This window comes from Vigna unguiculata, chromosome 9, assembly GCF_037176805.1.
Source record: "Vigna unguiculata cultivar grain cowpea cultivar isolate G323 ecotype 2 chromosome 9, ASM3717680v1, whole genome shotgun sequence".
In the NCBI taxonomy this organism is placed as follows: Eukaryota; Viridiplantae; Streptophyta; class Magnoliopsida; order Fabales; family Fabaceae; genus Vigna; species Vigna unguiculata.
This window is the reverse complement of record NC_140800.1, coordinates 36750655-36774537: the sequence shown is the minus strand read 5'-3', so window position 1 is coordinate 36774537 and position 23883 is coordinate 36750655. Positions and strand designations below refer to the sequence as shown.

Genomic DNA, 23883 nt, shown 5'->3' with positions numbered 1-23883 from the left:
TGAAAATTTAATATAGTTTGGTCCCTAAACGTTAAAAATGATTGAATATAGTTATTTTAATTCAATTACTTTAATTTTTTTTTTTAAATTATAAACGTGTTTCATGGTAGCATTTGAGTTGTTTATATTGTCTAACACGTTTCTATTTTAATATCTACTGAAAAACATGTTTGACACAAAAAAGAAATTAACATAATTGGGTTAAAAAGATTATATTTATTTATTTTTAAAGTTTGAAGACTAAAATATATTAAAGTTTCAGACAATAACGAATTCTAATTTTACGTCAATTTAGAGACTAAAAACATATTTAACATTTTTATCTTGGATGCTCTAAGTTTCGTCTGAATATCCGTCACTTATCTTTAGTAGGAGATCCTAAAATATTTTAAGTAAAGGAATTCAAATATGTAATTGGATGTTATTATTATTTAATAACATATTAACATATGAGATAAAACTATTGATTTATTATAATGGTGTTTTAGGAGTTGTTCTTATCAATAACATATTTACATGAGATAAAACTATTGATTTATTATAAATTTTTAGGAGTTGTTCTTAGGGTTGACTTAGCCCTACACCAGAAGTCATATATACTCGGAGTGAATTATGATTAGTCAATGATGTAAAAATCTTAGCGTTGAGGATTGGCAAAATTGAATTGTAAAACTAATAATGGTTGTTTATATTTAGTATGTCATCAAACAGTATAAAGCTATTATGCTCCCTAAACAGACAACTATAATAAAAATGTCAAACATCATATTTATAGAATAGAATTTAGGGTTACATGCTATATGTGCTATAACAAAAAAAATACCCACTCCTAGGAAATAAAAATAATTAGGAAGCAGGCAAGAGAATCTTTGGTCACAAATTATAACCATTTTAATTATATAGACTTGAGTTGGCTCTATAGTTGAGTCCCAATCTGAAAAGTGAATGTCAAACACAAATAATTAGAAAACAACTGAAAGTACAAACCCTTCGAAAATTCCAGGCACAGGTGTGATCTTCATCTGCCAGTTGTTACTTCAACAGTGTCGCAATTATTTAATCTAAATCGTATTACACTAATCAATTCTCTAAATTTATAAAATACTGATAGCATAATCGTTTTAAATATATTCATTTTAATACGGTATAATTCAGGTTTAAACCTTAACTATTTCATTTAATATATTCACCTCATATAATCAACACAGTATTTATCGATACGCCGACATATACTTTTGTCACTATAGGATATATTAATTTTGGTTTATTCTCAATGCTTTTAAAATTTAATTTATGTTTTTGGTGAAAAGAACTAAAATGTTTTTTTAACAGCTGATGGAGTTAAAATAAAATAAAAAGTAAACTATACGAGAAAAATAGCTTGTAGAAGGCTAAATCAAGAGATCACAAAGCATTAAATTATGTGTAAAATCTGTATCAAAAGCCACATTAAAATTCTTTTAATATATTTTCTTAAACCCTCTACTCACCAACAACAAATATAGAAGTTTGTCAATTGTTTATAGGGATGTCAAAAAAATTCGTATCCGCAGATTTTCGCGGATAAAACCCGCAACATGTAGAAAATGAATATTAAAAATGGATACCCGTTATCCGCGGGTATGGATATTTTTGATACCCGCATGTTAATGGGGCGGGTACGGGTATCATAGTATCCGTATCCGTGGATACCCGTACCCGCTAAACTTACACCCCTTGACATTCTTCTCATTCCTTTCTTTGAAATTGGGCATATACATCAAACCTTATATAGACAATGACGTTTATGGTATGCTTGTTCTCAAATGATAGAATCAAAATAAGAAAACTTGACACGTGACAATTGAGGTTTATTATTTGTTTATTTTGCAGGAATCAATTGGAGAAAGTGAGTTTGTTGATCAAAACAATAATTAAAGAATTTTTATTATGTTGAACGTCATTTTATATTTACTTTTACAATTATTTGGACTTGTATCAACTTGAGTTTATTTGAACTTTATTCAAAATTTATGACAGTGATGCATTTTATTTTATTTTATTTGAATTTATAATTAAATATTTATTTTTTAAATAATTTTTCAAATACCCGTGGGTACCCGTGGATACCTGTGGATATAAAAAAAAATAGACGGATACCCGCATAACGGATACCCAACGGATATGGGTACGGGTACGGGACAGATATTTATCCAGCGGGTAGGGTACAAGGGAGCTACTACCCGTACCCTACCCACCCCGTTGACATCCCTAATTGTTTAGTATGTAACATCATTGTGTCTATTTTAATTATTAGTCCTTTAAAATTAAATTCATTAATTAAAAATAATGTACTTATTTATCTATATTAAAATTATTTGTAATATTTTTAAAAATAGCCAACTTAATATTTACATATATAAATTGAATTACCTAATGAATCTTTAAAAATTCTAAGAAATTATTTATAAACAATGTTAGTTTTGTATTTGAGACTTCTTGAAAAAATCAATAAGTTAGCTTGTTTTTTCTTTTATAAATATTGAGTCTTTTAATGCAAATTTAAATTAACCACTAAATACTATGGTGATGAGATGAGATTCACTAGTAATTTTCATTAAGAAGAAGAAGACTCCACCACAACATTTATCAACAAATTTTACTTGACTGGATTTCATGTTCTCTTATAAATCTTATGTTGTGTTTTCATTGTTATATAATGGAATTAAATATTTGAGAATAAATTCGATATTAAACAACACAAATTGACTTATTCATTGATCGTTTGTTTGTTGTTGATTTGAGTTTGTTTTTCTCTTTCCTAATTTTTTGTTTGTAATATGAATTTGCTTTCTAGAATTAAAATTCAGATTAAAAATCAATTGAATCTTAATTTAATAATTAAATAAAAATTGGATTGAATAATATTTAAATTTAATTTGTACAAATTGATTTAGTGGATTGATTGAATTAATAAATTATTTAAACTAAAATTTAATATTTAGATAACTAATTACGGTGTTTAAGCACGTGGATTGATTTGTTTTTATTATTATTAATTTTAACTTTAACATATAGTTTTTGCTTTCCATTTCATGTTTTACATTTTTAATTCCCAAACACCGAAATTTAATTTTCCAAATTGTACCCAAAAAAAGTTGAAATATAATTTAATATATATAGGTTATACGAAAACCAACCTAATTATATGTTATACTATAAATTTTTTAAAATTCTAATATTATTTTAATTTCACTTAATGCTGTATAAATCGCTTCATATAAGGAGATAAAATCAAAATATCATCCCGATACGGAAGAAAAACATACCAAAAAAAATATGAACCATTTATAATGCAATTCCAAATTATAAACATTCGTAAGTCTACTCGATTGAATTGAACAAACAGCAGTGCCTACTTCATTTGATGATTTAACAACTATTTATTATTGACAGCAAAAAACTTGTAGTTATATATTCAGCAAGATGAATCTATAAATTCCGGAAATTTAATTAATTTTTATATATTTTTTTAATACAATTTTTGGGTTTTAAGTCAAACTTTGCCACCCCTACCTCCTAGCTAGGTAGTTTATTGTCTACACAAGTTGCTTAGTGATTTGCGCACACACACACATATATATTGTACTGGACCAGAGGAGTGATTCGGTTGTAGATTGAGAGGACAAGTGGATTTTGGTATCAGGTCAGGGAGGCACCGACCGAGGGAGAATATTAACCGAATTAAGTTCTGGGTTTGGTGTCGTTTTTAGGAGTTAATGAGGTTGTTATATCCTTAAATATTTTAGGAGTAGAAGATAATTTTGTTTCGGAGAGATGTTGTTATTTTTAAGAAATATTTTAGAATTAGATTAAGGGATTTTCTTTTAGTTATTATTTGGTGAATCTTGGGGATCAATATTTTGTAACTAATTATGATATAAATAAGAGAATTACTCCCATGGTCAAGGGACAGAGATTTTTTGACCTAAGCAAGTCTTAAGCTATGGTTAAAAATATTTCTTTCTTTTTGTTTTTGGTTAAGAATTATCTGGCACTTTTCTTGACCAGAACATTGGCGCCCACCGTGGGGTCCGGTAAAACTCGATCCCAACTCCACCAAACTTCAATAAGAAACGCTACAACAAAAAATAGAGATGAATCACGCAAGAAGGCAGAAGAAGATCTACGACTCTTAAGGGAAGAAACACTCAAAGAAAGGGAGATACTTCGGAAGGAGACCGAGGATACCCATCATCGGCTGGAGGAAGTCCTTCGTCATCAAGAGCAACTGAAAAAACTCAATGAAAACATGCAGTAGCAGATTACGCCTCTGCAATATTCACAAGAAACTTTTGACATGTGCAAATCATGAGAAGATGATCGATCTATGCTCAGTTTCTACTTACAGATCAACAATTATTCATTGTGATTGAAGCTCACGCTCTTTCTCGATACAGGTACGAAAAAACCCAAAGTTCCAAGTATGTTGCTATTTTTTGATATAAAAAAAAAAAAGAAAATTGGACAAAAATTACAAACCAGAAAGTCTAAACAATTTCCTGATCACAATCATAAATCATTCTACTCTTCTTGTATTATGTAGGGGTCACAAGTATAAATTTAATAGTTTTACAAATTTGATTAAATGATTTCTTTAGGGCACTAAAAATAAAAAGCTAGAATGATTAATTTAAAAAAATATATTATTTTTGTAATTTATAAAATATACATTGTTATGTTGTTTTAACTTAAATATATGGTCGGATAATGTAATCTTAATTGTGTGTACAGGAATAATAAATTGATTTGCTAAAAGATAGTAAAATATATTTATATAAAAGAATTATTATTATCGATTGTTCCTTTTATTTTTAACCATTTTATTAGAAAAAGAGCAAAATAGTGAAATTAATGAATAATACAAGTTTTATGAATTAATTATTCGTCGTCCTTTTCAATGCATAAAACTAAATGATTTTTACTTTAAAGTTTGCCTTTGAAATATGTGTTGTGGTATTTATATTAAAATGTATGTTTCTCATTAATACTTTATTTAATATTATTAAATAAATAACTTTTAGTGTGAAGTATTTTATATTTAGAGGAGTTTTAAGAAAATATTCTTAACAATTTAGGAAGATTTAATCTACCGTAAAGTTGTTTCAAAATATCAATATAATTATTTTATATGGTGCTAGAATTATAAAATAAGATTGTTTAAATATATAAACTAAGATTTTGATACATATGTTAAAATGTGAGTATTATAGTAAATATTACTAGTTATCTTTAAAGTAAATTTATTGTTACTAGATATAAATGTGTTCTGGTGTTACTTTATTTAAATAACAAACATAATTATTTTATAATAGTATGTTATTTTAATCAGCTTAAATTTTTTGATGATATCTTATAATTTACTATTTATTTGGTATGATTTTTATAAGTGAAAATTATTTAATTAAAATTAAGAAATTTATAAAATGTTTTATATATAAATATTACAATTGTCATATATATACATGGGATGTTATGTGAATTATTAACGGGAATTTCGTAGATATATTAAAAGTTCATTCATCATGTTTAAATCAATAAAGATTGGCTTCATTGGAAATAAGATGAAAGAGCCTATGTGCTTGAGGTTTAAAGAACCTATGTGTTCTATTCCGAGTTTATACACTCGATGATAAAATTCCGAGTTTATACACTCGATGATAAAATTCCGAGTTTATACACTCGATGATAAAATTCGGAGTTTATACACTCGATGATAAAATTCGAAGTTTATACACTCGATGATAAAATTCTGAGTTTATACACTCGATGAAATTCCGAGTTTATACACTCGATGATAAAATTCCGAGTTTATACACTCGATGATAAAATTCCGAGTTTATACACTCGATGATAAAATTCCGAGTTTATACACTCGATGATAAAATTCCGAGTTTATACACTCGATGATAAAATTCCGAGTTTATACACTCGATGATAAAATTCCGAGTTTGTACACTCGATGTTAAAATTCCGAGTTTGTACACTCGATGTTAAAATTCCGAGTTTGTACACTCGATGTTAAAATTCCGAGTTTATACACTTGATGTTAAAATTCCGAGTTTGTACACTCGAGGTTAAAGTTCCGAGTTTGTACACTCGATGTTAAAATTCCGAGTTTGTACACTCGAGGTTAAAAGGAGTTCTATTTTCTTTAATTTGGTGTTTGCAGGATTAGGAGCTTGGTTTATAAACGAGTTGGTATTAGTTTCATTTTGGTGTGTGCAGGACTGAGAGCTCGATTTATAAACGAGTTATTATTTTCTTTGGTGTTTGCAGGATTGAGAGCTCGGTTTATAAACGAGTTATTATTTTCTTTGGAGTTTTGGTGTTTGCAGGAGTGAGAGCTCGGTTTATAAACGAGTTATTATTTTCTTTGGAGTTTTGGTGTTTGCAGGAGTGAGAGCTCGGTTTATAAACGAGTCATTATTTGCTTTGGAGTTTTGATATTTGCAGGAGTGAGAGCTCGGTTTATGAACGGTTGATTAAATTAATTTAAAAGGTTGAAATTGTGGAGCGTGAAGATAGGGAGTAATGATGATTTTACGGAAAGTGGTGAGGAGTAGTTATTGACAAGACAAATTCTGCTCGCCTCGTTTTGAAGTCGAGACCGTGCAAAATTTGGAGAGCTATGTACTGGACCAGAGGAGTGATTCGGTTGTAGACTGAGAGGACAAGTGGATTTTGGTATCGGGTCGGGGAGGCACCGACCGAGGGAGAATATTAACCGAATTAAGTTCTGGGTTTGGTGTCGTTTTTAGGAGTTAATGAGGTTGTTATATCCTTAAATATTTTAGGAGTAGAAGATAATTTTGTTTCGGAGAGATGTTATTTTTAAGAAATATTTTAGAATTAGATAAGGGGTTTTCTTTTAGTTATTATTTGGTGAATCTTGGGGATCAATATTTTGTAACTAATTATGATATAAATAAGAGAATTACTTCCATGATCAAGGGACAAAGATTTTTTGACCTAAGCAAGTCTTAAGCTATGGTTAAAAATATTTCTTTCTTTTTGTTTTTGGTTAAGAATTATCTGGCACTTTTCTTGACCAGAACATATATATATATATATATATTCTAAATAATTCAGAATTATGGGTAACAGAGTTTATTCAGTGCATGATATTAATAAAGTAGCACCTTATTAATTTAAGAATTCACAATTACCTTAGAAATAGACAACGGATACATCAAACATGTGGTTGTTTGTACATTAATGCATTATGCATGGGAGGGTCAAGTAACTGGCCATTGGAACACATATTCTATTAACTGCAAAGCGATTTTCTTTGAATTATAAATCATAGTTTGAATTAAAAATAACAAGAGATCTTGGATCTTTGCAATGAGACAAGAATCTTTATATCTATTAGGTATATGCCAACACAAATCACATATATAATAAAGTTGTCAGAGATTTTTATCCACACTAGTATATTTTTTTCTCTCTAAATCGGTTTTATGTCTCGGTTATTGGGAAAAAAAGTATATTAAAATGCGGTGCAACATTTGAAATTTAAGCAAACTTTCATGTTTCAGTTGTCAACCAAGGCAGAAAATCTTTAATGTTTCGGTTCAAGAGGACTCGAAGCTTAATACTTATTATAATTTTCAAAATTCTCACTACTTTGAAATTTTTAATTTGAACGAAAAGCATAAACAATTTTTTGCTTTGATTTTTATAAACTCGAGACAAAAAAGTTGGTTTAATTTAGAAAAAATGATTTTTTTACTGGCATCGGTTGTTTCTGAACCACAATAAAATGGGGTTTTATGTCCCACTTTTTCGATTAATCGATTCAGAATGGAGGTTTATGTCTCGATTTTCAATTTAACCGATGTAGGATGGAAGTTTATGTCCAAGTTTTCAATTTAATCGAGGCAGAATGATTAGGTTAAAAAATCCTAAATTAGAAACAATTATATTGTTCGTCTCCTATGATTCTCTTCTTTTTCTTTGTTCTCTCAGCGATGACGAACGACCTTCGACACTAGTGCTTTTCATTTCGCCACCGCGTCCATGCCACTACGCCCCCACCACCGTTGTGCCTCCGACAGCCGCTGCGCCACCCACCCTCTTTGTTGTTCGTACGCACATTGTATAGTATTTTTTTCATTTTTTTTTGCACGTTTTATCCATTTTTTGTTGTGTTTTTGTGCAGTGTAATGAGGTGATGATTGATTGTCACATATACTTGAATTTTCATCTTTAAATTTAAGATTGTGAGGATTTATGAGTTGTTGGCGTTGTTAATTAGTATCGACTTTGATGTTTTATTCTTTTATGTATGTAATTGGTTTGAATATATTTTGTTTTGGTTTGTAAAGATTTGGTCGATGAAAATTATATTTTGATAGAAATTTGTTAAATGTTAAATTAAAATATAAATAAATATGTACACAAAAAAAATATGTTTTTAAAATAATTGTTAAAATGATTAAAAATAAATTATTTATAAAATAATTAGTTTTTAAAATAATAATTAAAAGTAAAGTTAGAATAATAAAATTTGAATACTAAAAAGTATCCTCTTTGTATATTGTTACTTTTTGTATATCGGTACAGATAGATCTTAGATCAATTTCAATTATAAAATTTCAATATTAAAATATCTTTCAGGAACAGTATTTAAAAATCTAAGAGGGAGTTTCGCAACTTCATTATTAAAAAACACTAACTGAACTTTTATTTTTAGTTTATGATATTTCCGAATTTAGTGAAATTAATAATTAAAATAATTTAATTAACATCCTTAAAATATTTTTTGTGAAATATATTTAACATCAATACCAAAGCAATATTTTCCGTGATCAAAAAATTCATCAACAAAAACTAAATTCAAATGCAACATAATGGTTAGGAAAATTTTGGTAATTTAAAATAAATTTGGAGAAATAAAGAATCTCAAAAATTACTTCTTAATTAATATATAAGAGAAAATAAAAAATTACAACTATACTACGACAAAACAGTTAGTTGGTAATAGAATGAGCATTTTGCTAATATTGGGATTAGGTCTGCAAATAATTAAAAAGTTATATTTAGATAATACTTGATAAATGTGAAGACAAGTTTTAGCGTTAGGGTTCTTAAATTTTATTTATATTATAAAAAAATAAATTTGTGAATATTTCACAAATAAAAATTCATGTTAATCAAGATGTTAAAGATTTATGGAGAAACTAAAGAAAATAATTTTTATCCCCATTGGAAGATGTTTTGTATCATTATTAATATGTTTAATTAATCGTATAGTACCCAATTTGGAGCTAGTGTGTCAAATAGATATCCGATTTTAAAAAAGTGTCAATTGCATCCCAACTTTTGAGTTAGTGTGTCAAATAGGTCCCTTTTAGACAGAGTTGACTAACGCCGTTAGTCAATGTGCCATGTGTCAATCTGTAGTTATTTTGATTTTTCTTTTAATTTTTATTTTTTTTTTAATTTTTAAAAAAAAAATTAAAAATGCCATGTGTCAAGTCCCTATGTGTGACACGTGGCATTGTTAGTGCCACGTGACATTGTAATGCCACGTGTCAGTGTTACTATCAGATGTCATTGTGTTGATTTCGATTTAGTCTCCATATATGTTTTTTTGTTTCAATTTAGTACCTAAGTATGTGTATCTGATTCAATTTTGTCCCAATTTTTTTCTTTAATAATTAAAATATTTTTGTAATCCATTTTTTATAAGATTAAAAATAATTAAGTTTAAATATTTTTACAAAATTAAGTACTAATATTTATAATGTTTCTCTCAATTTTAGACCAAATTTATTATTTGTATAAATGTTATACTAATATTTTTTATTAAAAACGACTTTTTAACATATTACTTTATTAATTACTTTTTTATTAAGTATTCATGTTTTGTTAATTTTTTTTTTCAAAATAGAACAATATTGTCTTTTACTAAATTTAAATCAAAATTTCTATTGATATGAATGTTATACTAATTTTTTTTATTAAAAATGACTTAATAAAATGACTTTTACCACTAAATTTTAATATAAATATCAAATACTTAATTTTTTTAAAACTTTTATACTTAATTGCTTTTAATTTTATAAAAAAATATTTTAATTATTAAAAAATATTAGGTCAAAATTGAATCAAATACACATAAGTAGGTACTAAATTGAAACGAAAAAACATAAATGGGGACTAAATCGAAATCAACACAATGACATCTGATAGTGACACTGACACGTGGCATTGCAATGCCACGTGGCACTGACAATGCCACGTGTCACACATAGGGACTTGACACGTGGCATTTTTAATTTTTTTTTAAATTTTTAAAAAAAATTTAAAAATTTAAAAAAAAAATTTTAAAAATCAAAAAAACCACATATTGACACGTGGCACGTTGACTAACGCGTTAGTCAACTCTGTCTGAAAGGAACCTAATTGAAGCAATTTTCAAAAGTTAGGATGCAATTAACACTTTTTTAAAACCAGGTACCTTCTTGACACACTAGTTCCAAACTGGGTACTATACGATTAATTAAACCTTATTAATATTATAATAGAACAAAACAATCTATCAAAAATTAATATCAGTTAACCAGCAGAAAGGCTTACCAATAAGAATTAAGGAATTAATCAACATTATGGAAAGTCTCATCACCGCCATGATTTGTCCCCGAACCCATATATATAATAGAACCCAAAAAAAAATGATTAGCCATACTTTTGACTAATCTACTGATGAAATGATAAATTACAGAGACGTATGTGTATGTACATACACACACCCACAACATTTAAATTACATACATGTAGTGTGCAATGCTCACAATAATAAACAAACATCTGCATGAAGAAATGATGTTGCAGAATATCTCTCGAATTACGGAACGTATATAATCTTTTAAGATATACCCATCAGAACATCCTAATTAAGTTTATAGAGTAATTAATTTCTTAATGAAGTAATTGTTAAGAGTATTATGAGCTAAGAAGCATAATTGTTTATCTTGTGGTAGAATAAAATAAAAGTCCAAATGCAAAATAATATATATTGTACGGAACATTCCCAAGAATCTCCCAAACATGATGACACGCAGAGGAAGGTGACGTTCCACCTCCCAAACTCATCTCAAACCATTCATTCATATTTCGCAACCATAAATAAACAAAATATTACAACAAAAAAATAAAAAAGAGTAGGAATTTAAATCTCTCCGTTCATTTTCATTTAATTTAATCTGATAATTATATATAACATATTTCTTAAAATTATTTAATTAAAAGGATAACATAAAGTAGTCTCTTTAGAGATGGACTTTTTTCTTATTTTATATTTTATTAGAAAGATGAAGATAAATATGAATTTTGTTAGTCTTTGTTTGGTATTAAAGAATCGATAAATGAGTATAATAAAATAACATAAATAGTTTGATGAAATGGAAGAGAAACAAATAAGAAATAATTTTAAAATTGGAAGAACTTCATAATATCTCTTTCTATCTTCATATTTCTTCTCTATTTTTCTTCAATTAAATATTTTTTATATCAACATTCTTCTTGATATGTTTTCGCTATACCAATTTACTTACATGCAACACAATTCGCTCTTCTTTACTAAAAATAAACGCATGTAAAAATTAAAAATGAGATAAAAGTGATTTGAATTTATGAAATGTGTGGACTAAAATTGCAAAAAGAAATAAGGAGATAAAAATTGTAAATCATACATTAATTTTTTTTCTAATTTATTGATTAATAAAGAATTTATCTTTAATCATTAAAGTAAAAAAAAAGGAACTATCAGTAAGTAACTTTAAACGAGTTATTCACCATTTCAATATTTCATTTTCAATTTAATAGCTAAGTCATGGCCTGAGTTTGGATGAAACACAAAATTCCAAGTATAAAATTCTCGTATAGTGATTGATGCTTATCTCCGTATACTTGTTTAAAAACTCTTTGATATGGTAACTGTTGTGTGTTCAAGTGTGTTAGGTGAACAAATACAGGAATTATAGAGGAAGGAAACATGGTATTGCAAGGTCAATAACATTAGTTGGTTGAAGTCCAATTGTGAGATCAAATGAAAGACACATATGTGCCTCTGAACTGATGAGGAAGAGGATGTTTGTATGAGAATATAATAGTTATATTGGTTCACAATTGCGCATTTTGCACTATGTCAGAAGTTGTTTCTTAAAGATGTAATAGAATATGTAGAGGGAAGTGTAGCAAAGGAACGGTTGCAGGAGTTTGGATGACAATAAATATGCACTTCTGGGCTGGTGTGAGGAAACAACTTAGAATTTCATATCAAAGATGCATATTTTCGGTTTGCTTCGAGGATTTCAAGTAGTCTTCCATTATCATTTTTTGAGTTTGGCAGATATGTGTTTAGTTATGCTAAACTAGTGCATCAATGTATATAGGACAACTTTTTCTATAAGGGTTAGAACATCCCTTAAGTGTTCTTTTAATTTTAATTCATTCTTTGCTGATAAAAAAAAATTAATAGCTAAGATTAATTACATGTTAAAATAAGTGAAGAACAAAGATGGTAAGTATTTTATTATATGATCCTCCTATACAATAAATTGACCTTGTTAAGATCAGCGACATTGTTTCTTGTTTTCTAATTTACCGGTTACCACTCTCACCACCAGTCGTAAGAATAAAATGTTATGAATTAATAAACGAATACTACTTTTAACTTTTATCATTTTACTATATTACGCTTTATTTGGTGAAAACTAATAGTTAGTATAAGATAACCAGACAAACTATACCTTTATGTCATATAGATTCCGATTAATTGTTTTCAAGAAAGTCATCTAGAAAAAAAAATGTAAACGAACAAAAAAATGAAAATTTAGAAGCACAATGATACTTTTTTTTATCAGCAAAGAATAAAATAAATTAAATAGAATACTTGAGGGGTACTCTAACCCTTATACAAAAAAGCAGAACCTGGACAAATAGATGCAATAGCTTATCATGGTTCCGTCAAAATAAAAGATCATTCAAAACTAGATGATCACGATGACACTATTTTAAAGAGTTTGTAACTTTAAAAAGAAATTTTATATATACCTATAATAAAAAGAAAATAACACTTAACATCTTTTGAGCTTGACTCTTATTTTAAAATTACACTAATTAACATTTAACTTTTTTTAGGCTAGTTTAACACGAATTCAACTAACTCTAGACATACATACAAAAAAATTAAATCTCAAACTGTTACACTTTTGAACCATATATAGGTTTATATATATATATATATATATATATATATATATATATATATATATATATATATATATATATATATATATATATATATATATATATAAGTTGACACTATATGTTAAAAATTTCACACACCAGAAAGTAATAAAATAATGTTTGTGTAATATTAAAGTGTAACTAAAAAGTAAGAAGAGAAAAACAAAGGAGCATGCAGGTTTGACAAAAGAGTAACATATATTTACAGAGATATGGAGACAAAAATTTCGAATAATTCAAATTAGGATGGGTGTTATACGGTAGGTTTTCGTACAAGAACATAACCACATCGTATTTTACAGTGGAAAATATAAAAATGATTTTGGCAATAACATTGTAATATGATTGTCCTGTCCTGAATTGTAAAATCAAACAGATTAAAAAGTAGACTAAAGAAGAGGTAGAGAATGTGTTTTTTTTTTATCGAAATATTGTATATGTTTGGAAGTTGTGATGAGTTTGTTGTATGCTGAGTAAGTTCTGTATTACAAAGGAGATGAAAACTTGCGTCATGCAAATAATTGATGTTTTTACTCATTTCTTCTCTCTAACTATCAAAGACAACCAATAATTAGCTTAATTCCTAGGAAGAAATAAATTAATGAGAGTCAGAAGAAGAAGAAGAAGAAGTCCAGAGGGAGGCAGAAAGCAAGCGCCGAGATTTCCAATCCAACACCAACTTATTAGCCCCCAACTCCTCTACCCGATATCCGTCGTTGAAAAGACCCAATAGAAGCTTCGCTTGGCAATGATTGGCGAAGCTCATCGGAACTCCCCTCAACCCTGCCGCACCCAACCACTCCCCCCACGACCCTCTCTCCTCCACCTCTTCACCAGTCCGATATACCCGGGCCAGAGACCCCACTATCCTTGGGCCTAAGAAAACCCGCTCTACAAGGGCCCTGGCCCGCCCCTGCATCGGAAACCCAGCCTCCAGCGAGTCAAACACCGCCGAATAGTGATGCAGCGAGTCCATGAACCTTCCAACGAACCCTCCCACACTGGACCCCACCTCTTCCTCCACCAAAGTCACCAGCCTCGGCTTCAACTCTTTCGCTCCACTCAAAAACGACGCAATCGAATCGGGCGTGCGGTAACTCAGGTGCGGTAAGTTTAACATGCAGTTCAAAACCAAAGCCTCTCCGCGAACCAACTTCAGAGACGAAGGTTTAAACGTTTCGTCGGGATCCAACCTGCACTGGTGGAACGTGAAAGGCTGCCCAAGGGATGCGGCGAACGCCGTCAACCGCCTCCCGGTCTCCTGCACGGTGGTGATGGAGCGGCGTCCGGTGCCGGTTCGGGACAATGCTGTGATTCGGAGGTGTGGGCCCGGTGGACCTGTTTTGTCGGAGGCAAGGGCCTGCATGAGAGAAGCCCACTGGACCCCTTCCATGATGTCGTAGTCTACGATGTGGACTCGGCGCTCGTGGGCCACGGTCTCGAGGATGGCCTGGTTGGCGGTGAAGTGTCCGAACTTGACGTAAGGAGACATGTCCTGGAGCAGTTGGAACGCCGCGAGGGTGTCGTTTTGATGATGATGATGATGATGATCGTCGCGGGGGTGGTGGGACCCATATGTGATGTTGTAGTGATGTTTGCTGTGATTGTGCGCACCCCCGGCGCCTTCTAGCAGGCCCCGGAGTGCGTCGGTGAAGTAGGCGGCGAGCCTCTCCATGTTGGAGCCGTGCGAGGCGTGGGACACCAAATCCTTGAGCCGAACCAATATCACTCGAGCCAGTTCGCGACTCTTGGTGGTGCCGGTGAGGGCCTCCGCGGCGGCCATGAGCAGATGGACCAGTCTTAGGCCCTTAGAATCGTCGGCGGCAGCTGTTTCTTCATCCTCGTCGTCTTGCTCCGTTATAGAGGCCGAGGGGGAGTTACTGGCGGCGTGGTCGTCAGGGCTGGGATACTCGGCGGGACCGTCGGAGACGATAGAGTCGATAAGGTTGTGGAAGTCATCGTGGGATCCGGTGAAGGCGTCCCAGTTGACGAGGGGGGACCAGTGGTTCCAGTTGCAACCGTAGTCGTCGTCGGAAGAGGGGGTGGTGTGTCGAGAGAAGTGGAGGTTGTGGATTACATCCATGTCTGGGTCCATGTCTATTTCCATGTTGGAGGTTGGGGAGAAAAGAAGAGAGAATAAAAAGAAAGTGGGTAGATGTATGATGTATTAAGGAGATGCAGAAGTGGAGTTGTGTGGTGTGGGGTGGGAGATTTATAAAGGGGTTGAGAGTGGAAGAAGAGAAGGGTGTTGATGGGTGACTGAGAGTTTTGCCGGCTGCCCAGTTGATGTTTCATTCAATTTTAATAAAATATTACCTATTCATCATCATTACTGGTGCCGTTTTTTATGGGTGGTAGTGTTACTTCGGTGCCTTGGGGGTTTATAAGTGCCCTTCCATGGTGGACCTTTGAATAGGCATAGAAGGCCAAATTGGTAATTCCGTTAAGAAATAATTCTGAATTTCAAGGTTGCCTCTACATGTCTCTAGATAATTTTAGGGTTCGATCGGGAGTGGCGGAGCTGGTGTCGACGATGGCGGAGTGGAACTCGCAGCTGATTGTTGAAACTATATGATTCTGCCACAAAACTATATGAATTTACAGAGTCTCCACATCATGGTAAGCTATAAATATCTGTTACAAACCCTTTGTTAAAATAGGCACAAGCCACGCCCACAGCTTTAAACATATAATGAGAGTGGTGGTATAGTATAGTGACATGAGTGATACTTAATTATTGTTTAGTAGCTAATGGACTAATAATAAAGTCAATGGTTGACTTGAAATGTACAAGTTATGAGATTGTTGCAGCAGCCATAGATGCACCCAAAGAGTTACTTAACTAAATGGCCGGCATGTTCCTCAAAATCAGGCAAGGAGGCAGTCCCATATTTGTGAGGCAGTTTCTCATTTCATGACTCGTAATAAAATAGAATTTAGGGTTACATGTTATATGTGCTATAACATTAAAAATAACCACTCCTAGGAAATAAAAATAATTAGGAAGCAGAGAAGATAATATTTGGTCACAAACTATAACCATTTTAAGTAATATAGCCTTGAGGTGGCTCTATAGTTGAGTCCCAATCTGCAAAACTGAATGTCAAACACAAATAATTAGAAAACAGCTGAAAGTACAAACCCTTAAATGTCATGGTTCGAAAATTCCAGACACAGGTGTGATCTTCATCTGCCAGTTGTTACTTCAACAGTGTCCACAATTATTTTAATCTAATCGTATTACACTAATCAATTCTCTAAGTTTATAAAATACTGATAGCATAATCGTTTTAAATATATTCTTTTTAATATGGTATAATTCAGGTTTAAACCTTAACTATTTCATTTAATATATTCACCTCGTAATCAAATATATAAATTATAATTAAACTTAATTATTAATTTGGTCTCATATTGAAAAGAATAAAATTGGATGGTTTTAAAAAATTGAGGTACTGAATTGAATCAAAAATTTAAATAGAGGACTAAATTAAAAATAATTATTACCACTGCCACGTGTTATGATGGTAAGTTGTCACGTAGTACGACGGTAAACTAACACGTGACGGTTTATAAATTTTTACAAAAAATACTAACAAAATTTTAAAAAAAATTAAAAATTTTACGGCTTGACACTTGTCTTGTATGGACACGGTGTTAATTTTAGCTTAACGGAGATGACCAAATTGAATCCTGTTAGATAATTGGGATACTAAATTGAACAAACCAAAAGTATGAGGACCACATTGAACTTAATCAAAAAATTGGAATACCAAATCAATAATTATACCTAAAATTTATATTTATAAATTGAATTACTAATGAATCTTTAAAAGTTGTAAGAAATGATTTATACACAATGTTAGTTTTGCATTTGAGACTTCTAAAAAAAAATCAAAAAGTTAGTTTTTATTTTATTTTATAAATATTGAGTCTCTTGATACAAATTTAAATTAATCACTAAATGCTATAGTAAAGAGGATAAGATTCATTAGTAGTTTAAAAGAAAAAGACTCAACCACAATATTTATCAATAAATTTTACCTTAGTGAATTTTATGTTTTCTTATAAATCTTCTGTTGTGTTTTCACTATTATCTACCTAAAAATCGGTTCATGAATTTGATATCAAACAACATGAATCTAGTTCTTTATCAACCAATTATTTATTGTTGACTTAGGTGTGTTTTTCTTTTTCATAATCTTGATTTTTTAATATGATATGAATTTGCATTTTTATATTATTAGAATTCAAAATAAGAATGAATTGAATCTTGATTTAATAATTGAATAAAAATTAGATTGAATAATATTTAAATTTAATGATTAAATCAATGAATTATTTAAACTTAAATCTAATCAATAGATAACTATCATTTTTGGATTGTTTTGATGTTTAAGCACGTGGATAGATCTGTTTTGATTATTATTAATTTTAATTTTAGCATATAACTTCTGTATTCTATTTCATGTTTTACAATTGTAATCCCTAAACACCGAATTTTAACTTTTCACAATTGTAAAAAAAAAAAATGTTAAAACTGACATATAATTTAATATATATATGTGTTATATGAAAATCAACCTAATTATATTTTATACTATAAAATTCTAAAAAATCTAATATTATTTTAATTTCACCTAGTGCTGTATAAATCACTTCATATAAGGAGATAAAATCAAAAACAGAATCCCGATACGGAAGAAAACATACCAAAAAATATGAACCATTTATAATGTAATCCAAATTCTTCACTCTAATTGATTGAATTGAGCAAAAAACATGTAGTTATATATTGTGTTCAGCAAGATGAATCTATAAATTCCGGAAATTTAATTAATTTCTATTTTTTAATACAATTTTGGGTTTTAAGTCAAACTTTGTCACCCACCCCTATCTCCTAGCTAGGTAGTTTATTGTGCACACAAGTTGCTTAGTGATTTGCACATATTCTTGTATTCTAAATAATTCAAAATTATGGGTAACAGAGTTTATTCAGTGCATGATATTAATAAAGTAGCACCACATTAATTTAAGAATTCACAATTACTTTAGAAATAGACAACGGATAAATCAAACATGTGGTTGTTCGTAGATTAATGGTTTATGCATGGTTATGGTGGGTGGGTCAAGTAACTGGCCATTGGAACACATTATTCTAATAACTAGAAGAGATTTTCTTTGCAGTATAAATCATAGTTTGAATTAAAAATAATAAGGGAATCTTGGGTCTATGCAAAGAGACAAGAATCTTTATATTTTATTAGGTATATGCTAGCACAAAGCACATATATATAATAAAGTTGCCAAAGCATTGTGTCTTTAAACTCATTGGATAATCTCATTTTTTTTTATGTATTTTAAACTTATTTTGTCAAACTGTGCCAACAATACTGTACTCTAATTTGTTAATAATTAGTATGGATGTTCGTTGAGCCATTCTGAAGAATATTTATTAATTAAACCCTAATTGCATTCAATTTGTTAATCTTGATATGAGTATGTGGTTAAACGTTTTTGAGAGGTAGTTCATTTGACTTTAATTAAAACTCTTGAATATTTTTTTCAGAATAAAAAACATAATGTTTTGAATTGCACTACATATTATATATTATTCTCTTCACATATCTTTAATTAGATAGGTTTAATTTCTTTCAATAACCATTCAGCGCGTTTCCTTACATGTTAAAGAAAACCCACCAATGTGTAAAATTATAAGCAGTTTCTATAGGAAATAATGCAAGTTGGCGTCAATGATGGTGTTTGATTATTCTTAACTAATATAATTTAATACAGAATCAATGCAAATTTTCTGAACAGCATGAAATGAAATTTGTAAACCAAAAGAAATTTAATAAATTCTTTCGTCAACCATACATTATTTTTTTCATTAACATGTCAAATTTGTTATTTAATTTTTAATTTAAATTGAAACAATGTCACGTCTTATTCGTACTTTTTCCTGCAAAAGACTTCGTACGTACTAATTACCAAACTAAAACAGATTATTCCTTGTTTTAGTGAATAAAAAATATCTCGTTTCTTTGATAACAAATCTTAATTAGAACCGACTATATAAATTAAAATAAATTCTCAAAATATTTATGTTTTATTAAAAATTCAATCTTCTATGACAGAAAACATAAGCATATAAGGTAAAAATTTCAAATACAAAAAAAATCACGATCGCAAAGAATAATCATTACATGCGAATTTGTATAACACACAAAAAACACACATTTCCTTGAATAAAAATTTAGTTATCTCTCACAATACCCTACTACAAAAGAATAAGAAAAATCAAACAATAACTCAAAATATTTTTGACTTTGGACAAGGAATATTATAGACTTAAAATTCATTATATAGTCAGTAACACTCACTTCCTAACTTCTCCTAAATGATATAAGACATTTCAATATGTATTATTTTCATCAGCCCAACAATCATCAACATCATAATGATATTGTAGGATGGATAATCAACTAATTAATCCAATTTTTCTTTTTACGTGTATTGATCTAATAGTTTGACCCATAAGTTTAAAACCTAAGATGAGTAATTGTAGTAACCATAAGTTTTAGTTTTACTTTAATTAATGAACAATTCAGTTGGAATTATGTATAGGTGAATTGAATGATTAGTGAATAAATATAGATGCAATTATCGTCCATAAATTATTGTACTATCTCTGGACCAAGTTCCATATGCTAATAATTTCAATTATATCCATCACCATAATTAGATGTTAATTAAAAAAATTAGGCAGAAAAGGTTAAAACTGAAGCCTAATGATGTCAGTGATTCACATACCTCATCCTAGATTATTAAAAGAGTTTAAAAACTAAGAAAGGGGCTGTGAGAGCTATTTAATTGTCCTCTTTAGTGTGAAAGAATAAACAAATGTGTTATTTGAACTAATTGAAAGGAATTTAAGTGTTTTTTTTTTCCTCTCACTTGAAATTTTGTAAGCATCATATACAGTTTCATTTTGTCCATTAGGCAACCAAGTTATTTGGACAAAGATGGAGAAAATGGAAATATATAAAAAAAAATTGAAGAGGAAATGGAGGCTTGTTCATACCCTTTGTCTTCTTTTAATATCTTTTTTATTTTACTATTTTGTTTTTCTTTTAACCCTTTTCTTCTTTTGTTGGATGGAGCATTGGTCCATGATTAAGACTGTATGTAGTAGCTTGAATTGACAACTAAAACTCCTTAATTAAATTAGTTAATTATTTCTTATTTTACATTTAAATAGGATAAAATTACACTCTTTTGTCCTTTTACAAAACTGAAACCAACTTATCAGGATTAAAAATATTAGTTATTTTAGTTGAAAGTATTAAATAGGTCTTAAATTTACTTATTTCCAAAATTACCCTTGAGAAGATAAAACGCCTAATCACTGACTATTTATTTAGCTAATTGAAAAGACAAATTTTTCGGTAAAGAGGTGATTGATAAGAACGTTTTAGATTGTTGTATGAAAGAACCACCAAATAAATACGACTTTTTATCTGACTCTATATAAAATGAATCTTTTATATTGATTTGATAAATTTTTTTAATTTTAATTTCAAATTTGGAATAACAAGTGATTTAGTCCTTTAATTTATTAGTTCAATTTATTTTATTTTTTTTATTATTTTTGGATTCAATTTAGTCTTTAAATTTTTAAAAAATATTTAATTTGATATTCTTATTATTTTTATTTAATTTAGTCATTTTTTTAATAATTCAATTTTATTCATTCCGATTTATCCGATTTGAGACCAAATTAATAATTAAGTTTAATTACAATTTATATATACATATTAAATATTTTTTTATAATTTATACATCAAATTATTCCACCTAACTACTCAAATTATTTTATTTTTTATTTCGTACCTAAATATTTTTTACATGTGGGTAGAGTGATATGATGTATAAATTATAAAAAATTATTTTAACATGTATATATAAGTTGTAATTAAACTTAATTACTAATTTGGTATAGGATTAGAAGGAAAAAAATATCTAAATTGAATCCAAAATAATAAGGGGTGAAACTTAACCTTTTTTAAAAATTGAAGAATTAAATTAAATCCAAAAATGAAAAATGACTAAATAATTAATTAAAACTTTCAATTAATCCAATAACTATTTTTAATTTTTATATGAATACATTTAAATTTTCAGATATTTTTCACTATTTTATATTATCTTCTTCTCCCAGAATTATTTTAAAAAGTTTACCCAACTAAACTTTTACATTTTTTCATTCCCTAGTCGATCACACAAAACATGTCAAGTGAACATTCAATTTGTTGAAAAGAAGGTATTAGAATTGTAAAGAATTTTAAATTCTAAGAATTTAAATTATTTCAATTGATATTCTTTTATTTTCAAATTTATCGTTTCGGTAAAGAGTTTTTTTGTTTTCAATTTTCAAAATCATATGTTTGAATAGAGCATACAAATTTCTTCGTTTCTAAAGCATCATCTTTTGATAAATAATCAAATTTATCAGTTTAAAGAAAAAAAATCTATATCTAAATAAAACAATTAGTTTTAACTTATAAAATATTTTTTTTTCAATAAAAAAATAATATAAAGAAATTTATTGATATTTTATACTTATTTTATTTATATTTTTTTTCAAAGGGTTAATCACAAGCCACTACTATAATTATTTATTTTATATGCATAGGTAACTTGTAGCTATAAATTCAAGTCTTGCAGTACCAACGTCGAAAGATTTGGTTGGCAAAAGGTATAAAGTATACTCTTATTTGTTTTTTTTTAATAATGGGAAAATTACACAAACGTGTAACTTTGTAGACTATGTTATGTTCTTTTCGAAGAAATTACTGGGAAAGAGATTAGATGAATTTGGATAGATTTAAAGTAAAGTTTGTGTTATTTTTATTTTTAAAAAAATTGAAAATGATGATAAAATATTTAAAAATAAAGTTTGTAAAAATTTATGAGAAATTTAACTTATATGACCGATTAAAAAAATAGTTTATAAGAAATTTAAATCATATGACCGATTAAAAAATAGTTTATACGACCGATTGAAAATATGTTGTGTTCTTTTTGAAGAAATTATTGGGAGAGAGACCAGATGAATTTAGATAGATTTAAAGTGAAAAGTTGGTGTTATTTTTATTTTTAAAAAAATTAAAAATGATGATAAAATATAGTTGAAAATAAAGTTTGTAAAAGTTTATGAGAAATTTAACTTATATGATCGATTAAAAAAATAGTTTATGTAAATATTTATCTAGTTTTCCGAATTTGATAAAGTCATTAATCAAATTTCAAAATTTGGTAAAAATCTTAATCGAATTTCAAAATTCAGTGGAGTTATTTATCAAACATTGTATTTATCGAATTTTGAAATCCTGTATCCTTCTTAACCAGATTTCCAAAATCCAGTTCTTTGAGTGTGGGTGGATGGGGGCTGAATGTTGTGAGAAAATTAATATATAGGAGTGAGAAATTTTACCCTAGTCAAAGATTAACTGACTATTTTGGCTTTCAGAAAATATTTGGGGATGTTGAAGAAATCATTAGAGGTGCAGGAAGAAAGCACCCCATTTCGGATTGGTTAGCGCTGGACAAAGGCTCGGCCCAGAAGACTTTAATAAAAAAAAAGAAAAAGCGGTTTGAGAAGCTGCTTGATGCAGAGTGAAAGAAAGGGACCCTTTTAGATATCTTTTTCCCCTTTAGATTTGTTTCATCCTCTTATTACATAATAAGCTTTTATAAATCCGAATTCGCTTTTGTAGGTTTATTCGTGCTTAGAGATGTAAAAATAAGTTTCACCTCATGAGGGATCATTATATGTTTGAATTAGGAGGGATCATTATATGTTTGAATTAGGTTGGGTAGAAAAAAATTTAGTTTTTTTTTTTTAAATTGTGTTGAATTGAGTCCGACTTACTTAATTCACGAGTTCAACGAGTTTAAGGTGTGTTGAAGGTGGATTGAGCTATTTAACCCACCAACATCTTTTTACAAATTTTTTTAAAATTTGTTTGTTATAATTATTTAGTGTTCCTAATTATATAGGTTTACAATCTCATATTTTTAAATGTTAGAATGTTACTCAATAATATTTGAATAATTTGAGTGTTTAATTAATTTGTATATCATGTTATATATCTTGATACTTTAATATTTAACTATTATCTTTATAATAATATTTTGAGAGTTAGGTAAACATTTTGATTTCACTATCAAACAAAATAAATTAAGTCAATTCATTCTTATTGTAATTTTTGACTCACTAAAAAGTGAGTCTGATTGAGTTGACCATTTTTAAATTCACCCCATAATGAACTAATCCATATGGGTCAGGTTAATTCACTTTGACACTTTTTGTATTGATTAACGGTTGAATAGAAAATTATTTGAATATTGTGATTATCGTTATCGCTTAATCTTTTTATTTATTTTGTAATTTTTATGATACATTTTTTATTTATCCTGTAATTGTTCGGCCTTTGCTGGACTCTTTAATTGGATTGGACATGGGGGCTTCTTCCTACACCCCCAAACCTTCTCTTGTACCCCAATAATTACCCTTTTGAC

The 23883-nt window shown here is 29.0% G+C and overlaps 1 protein-coding gene across 1 annotated transcript; it reads right to left on the bottom strand.

Moving 5' to 3' along the window:
* Window positions 1-13562: 13562 nt before the first annotated feature.
* On the bottom strand, window positions 13563-15930 carry LOC114162655 (protein NODULATION SIGNALING PATHWAY 2). Its single transcript, XM_028046611.2, has one exon. The coding sequence runs from the start codon at window positions 15404-15406 to the stop codon at window positions 13898-13900; it is 1509 nt and encodes a 502-aa protein (XP_027902412.1). The 5' UTR covers window positions 15407-15930; the 3' UTR covers window positions 13563-13897.
* Between the last annotated feature and the right edge of the window lie 7953 nt (window positions 15931-23883).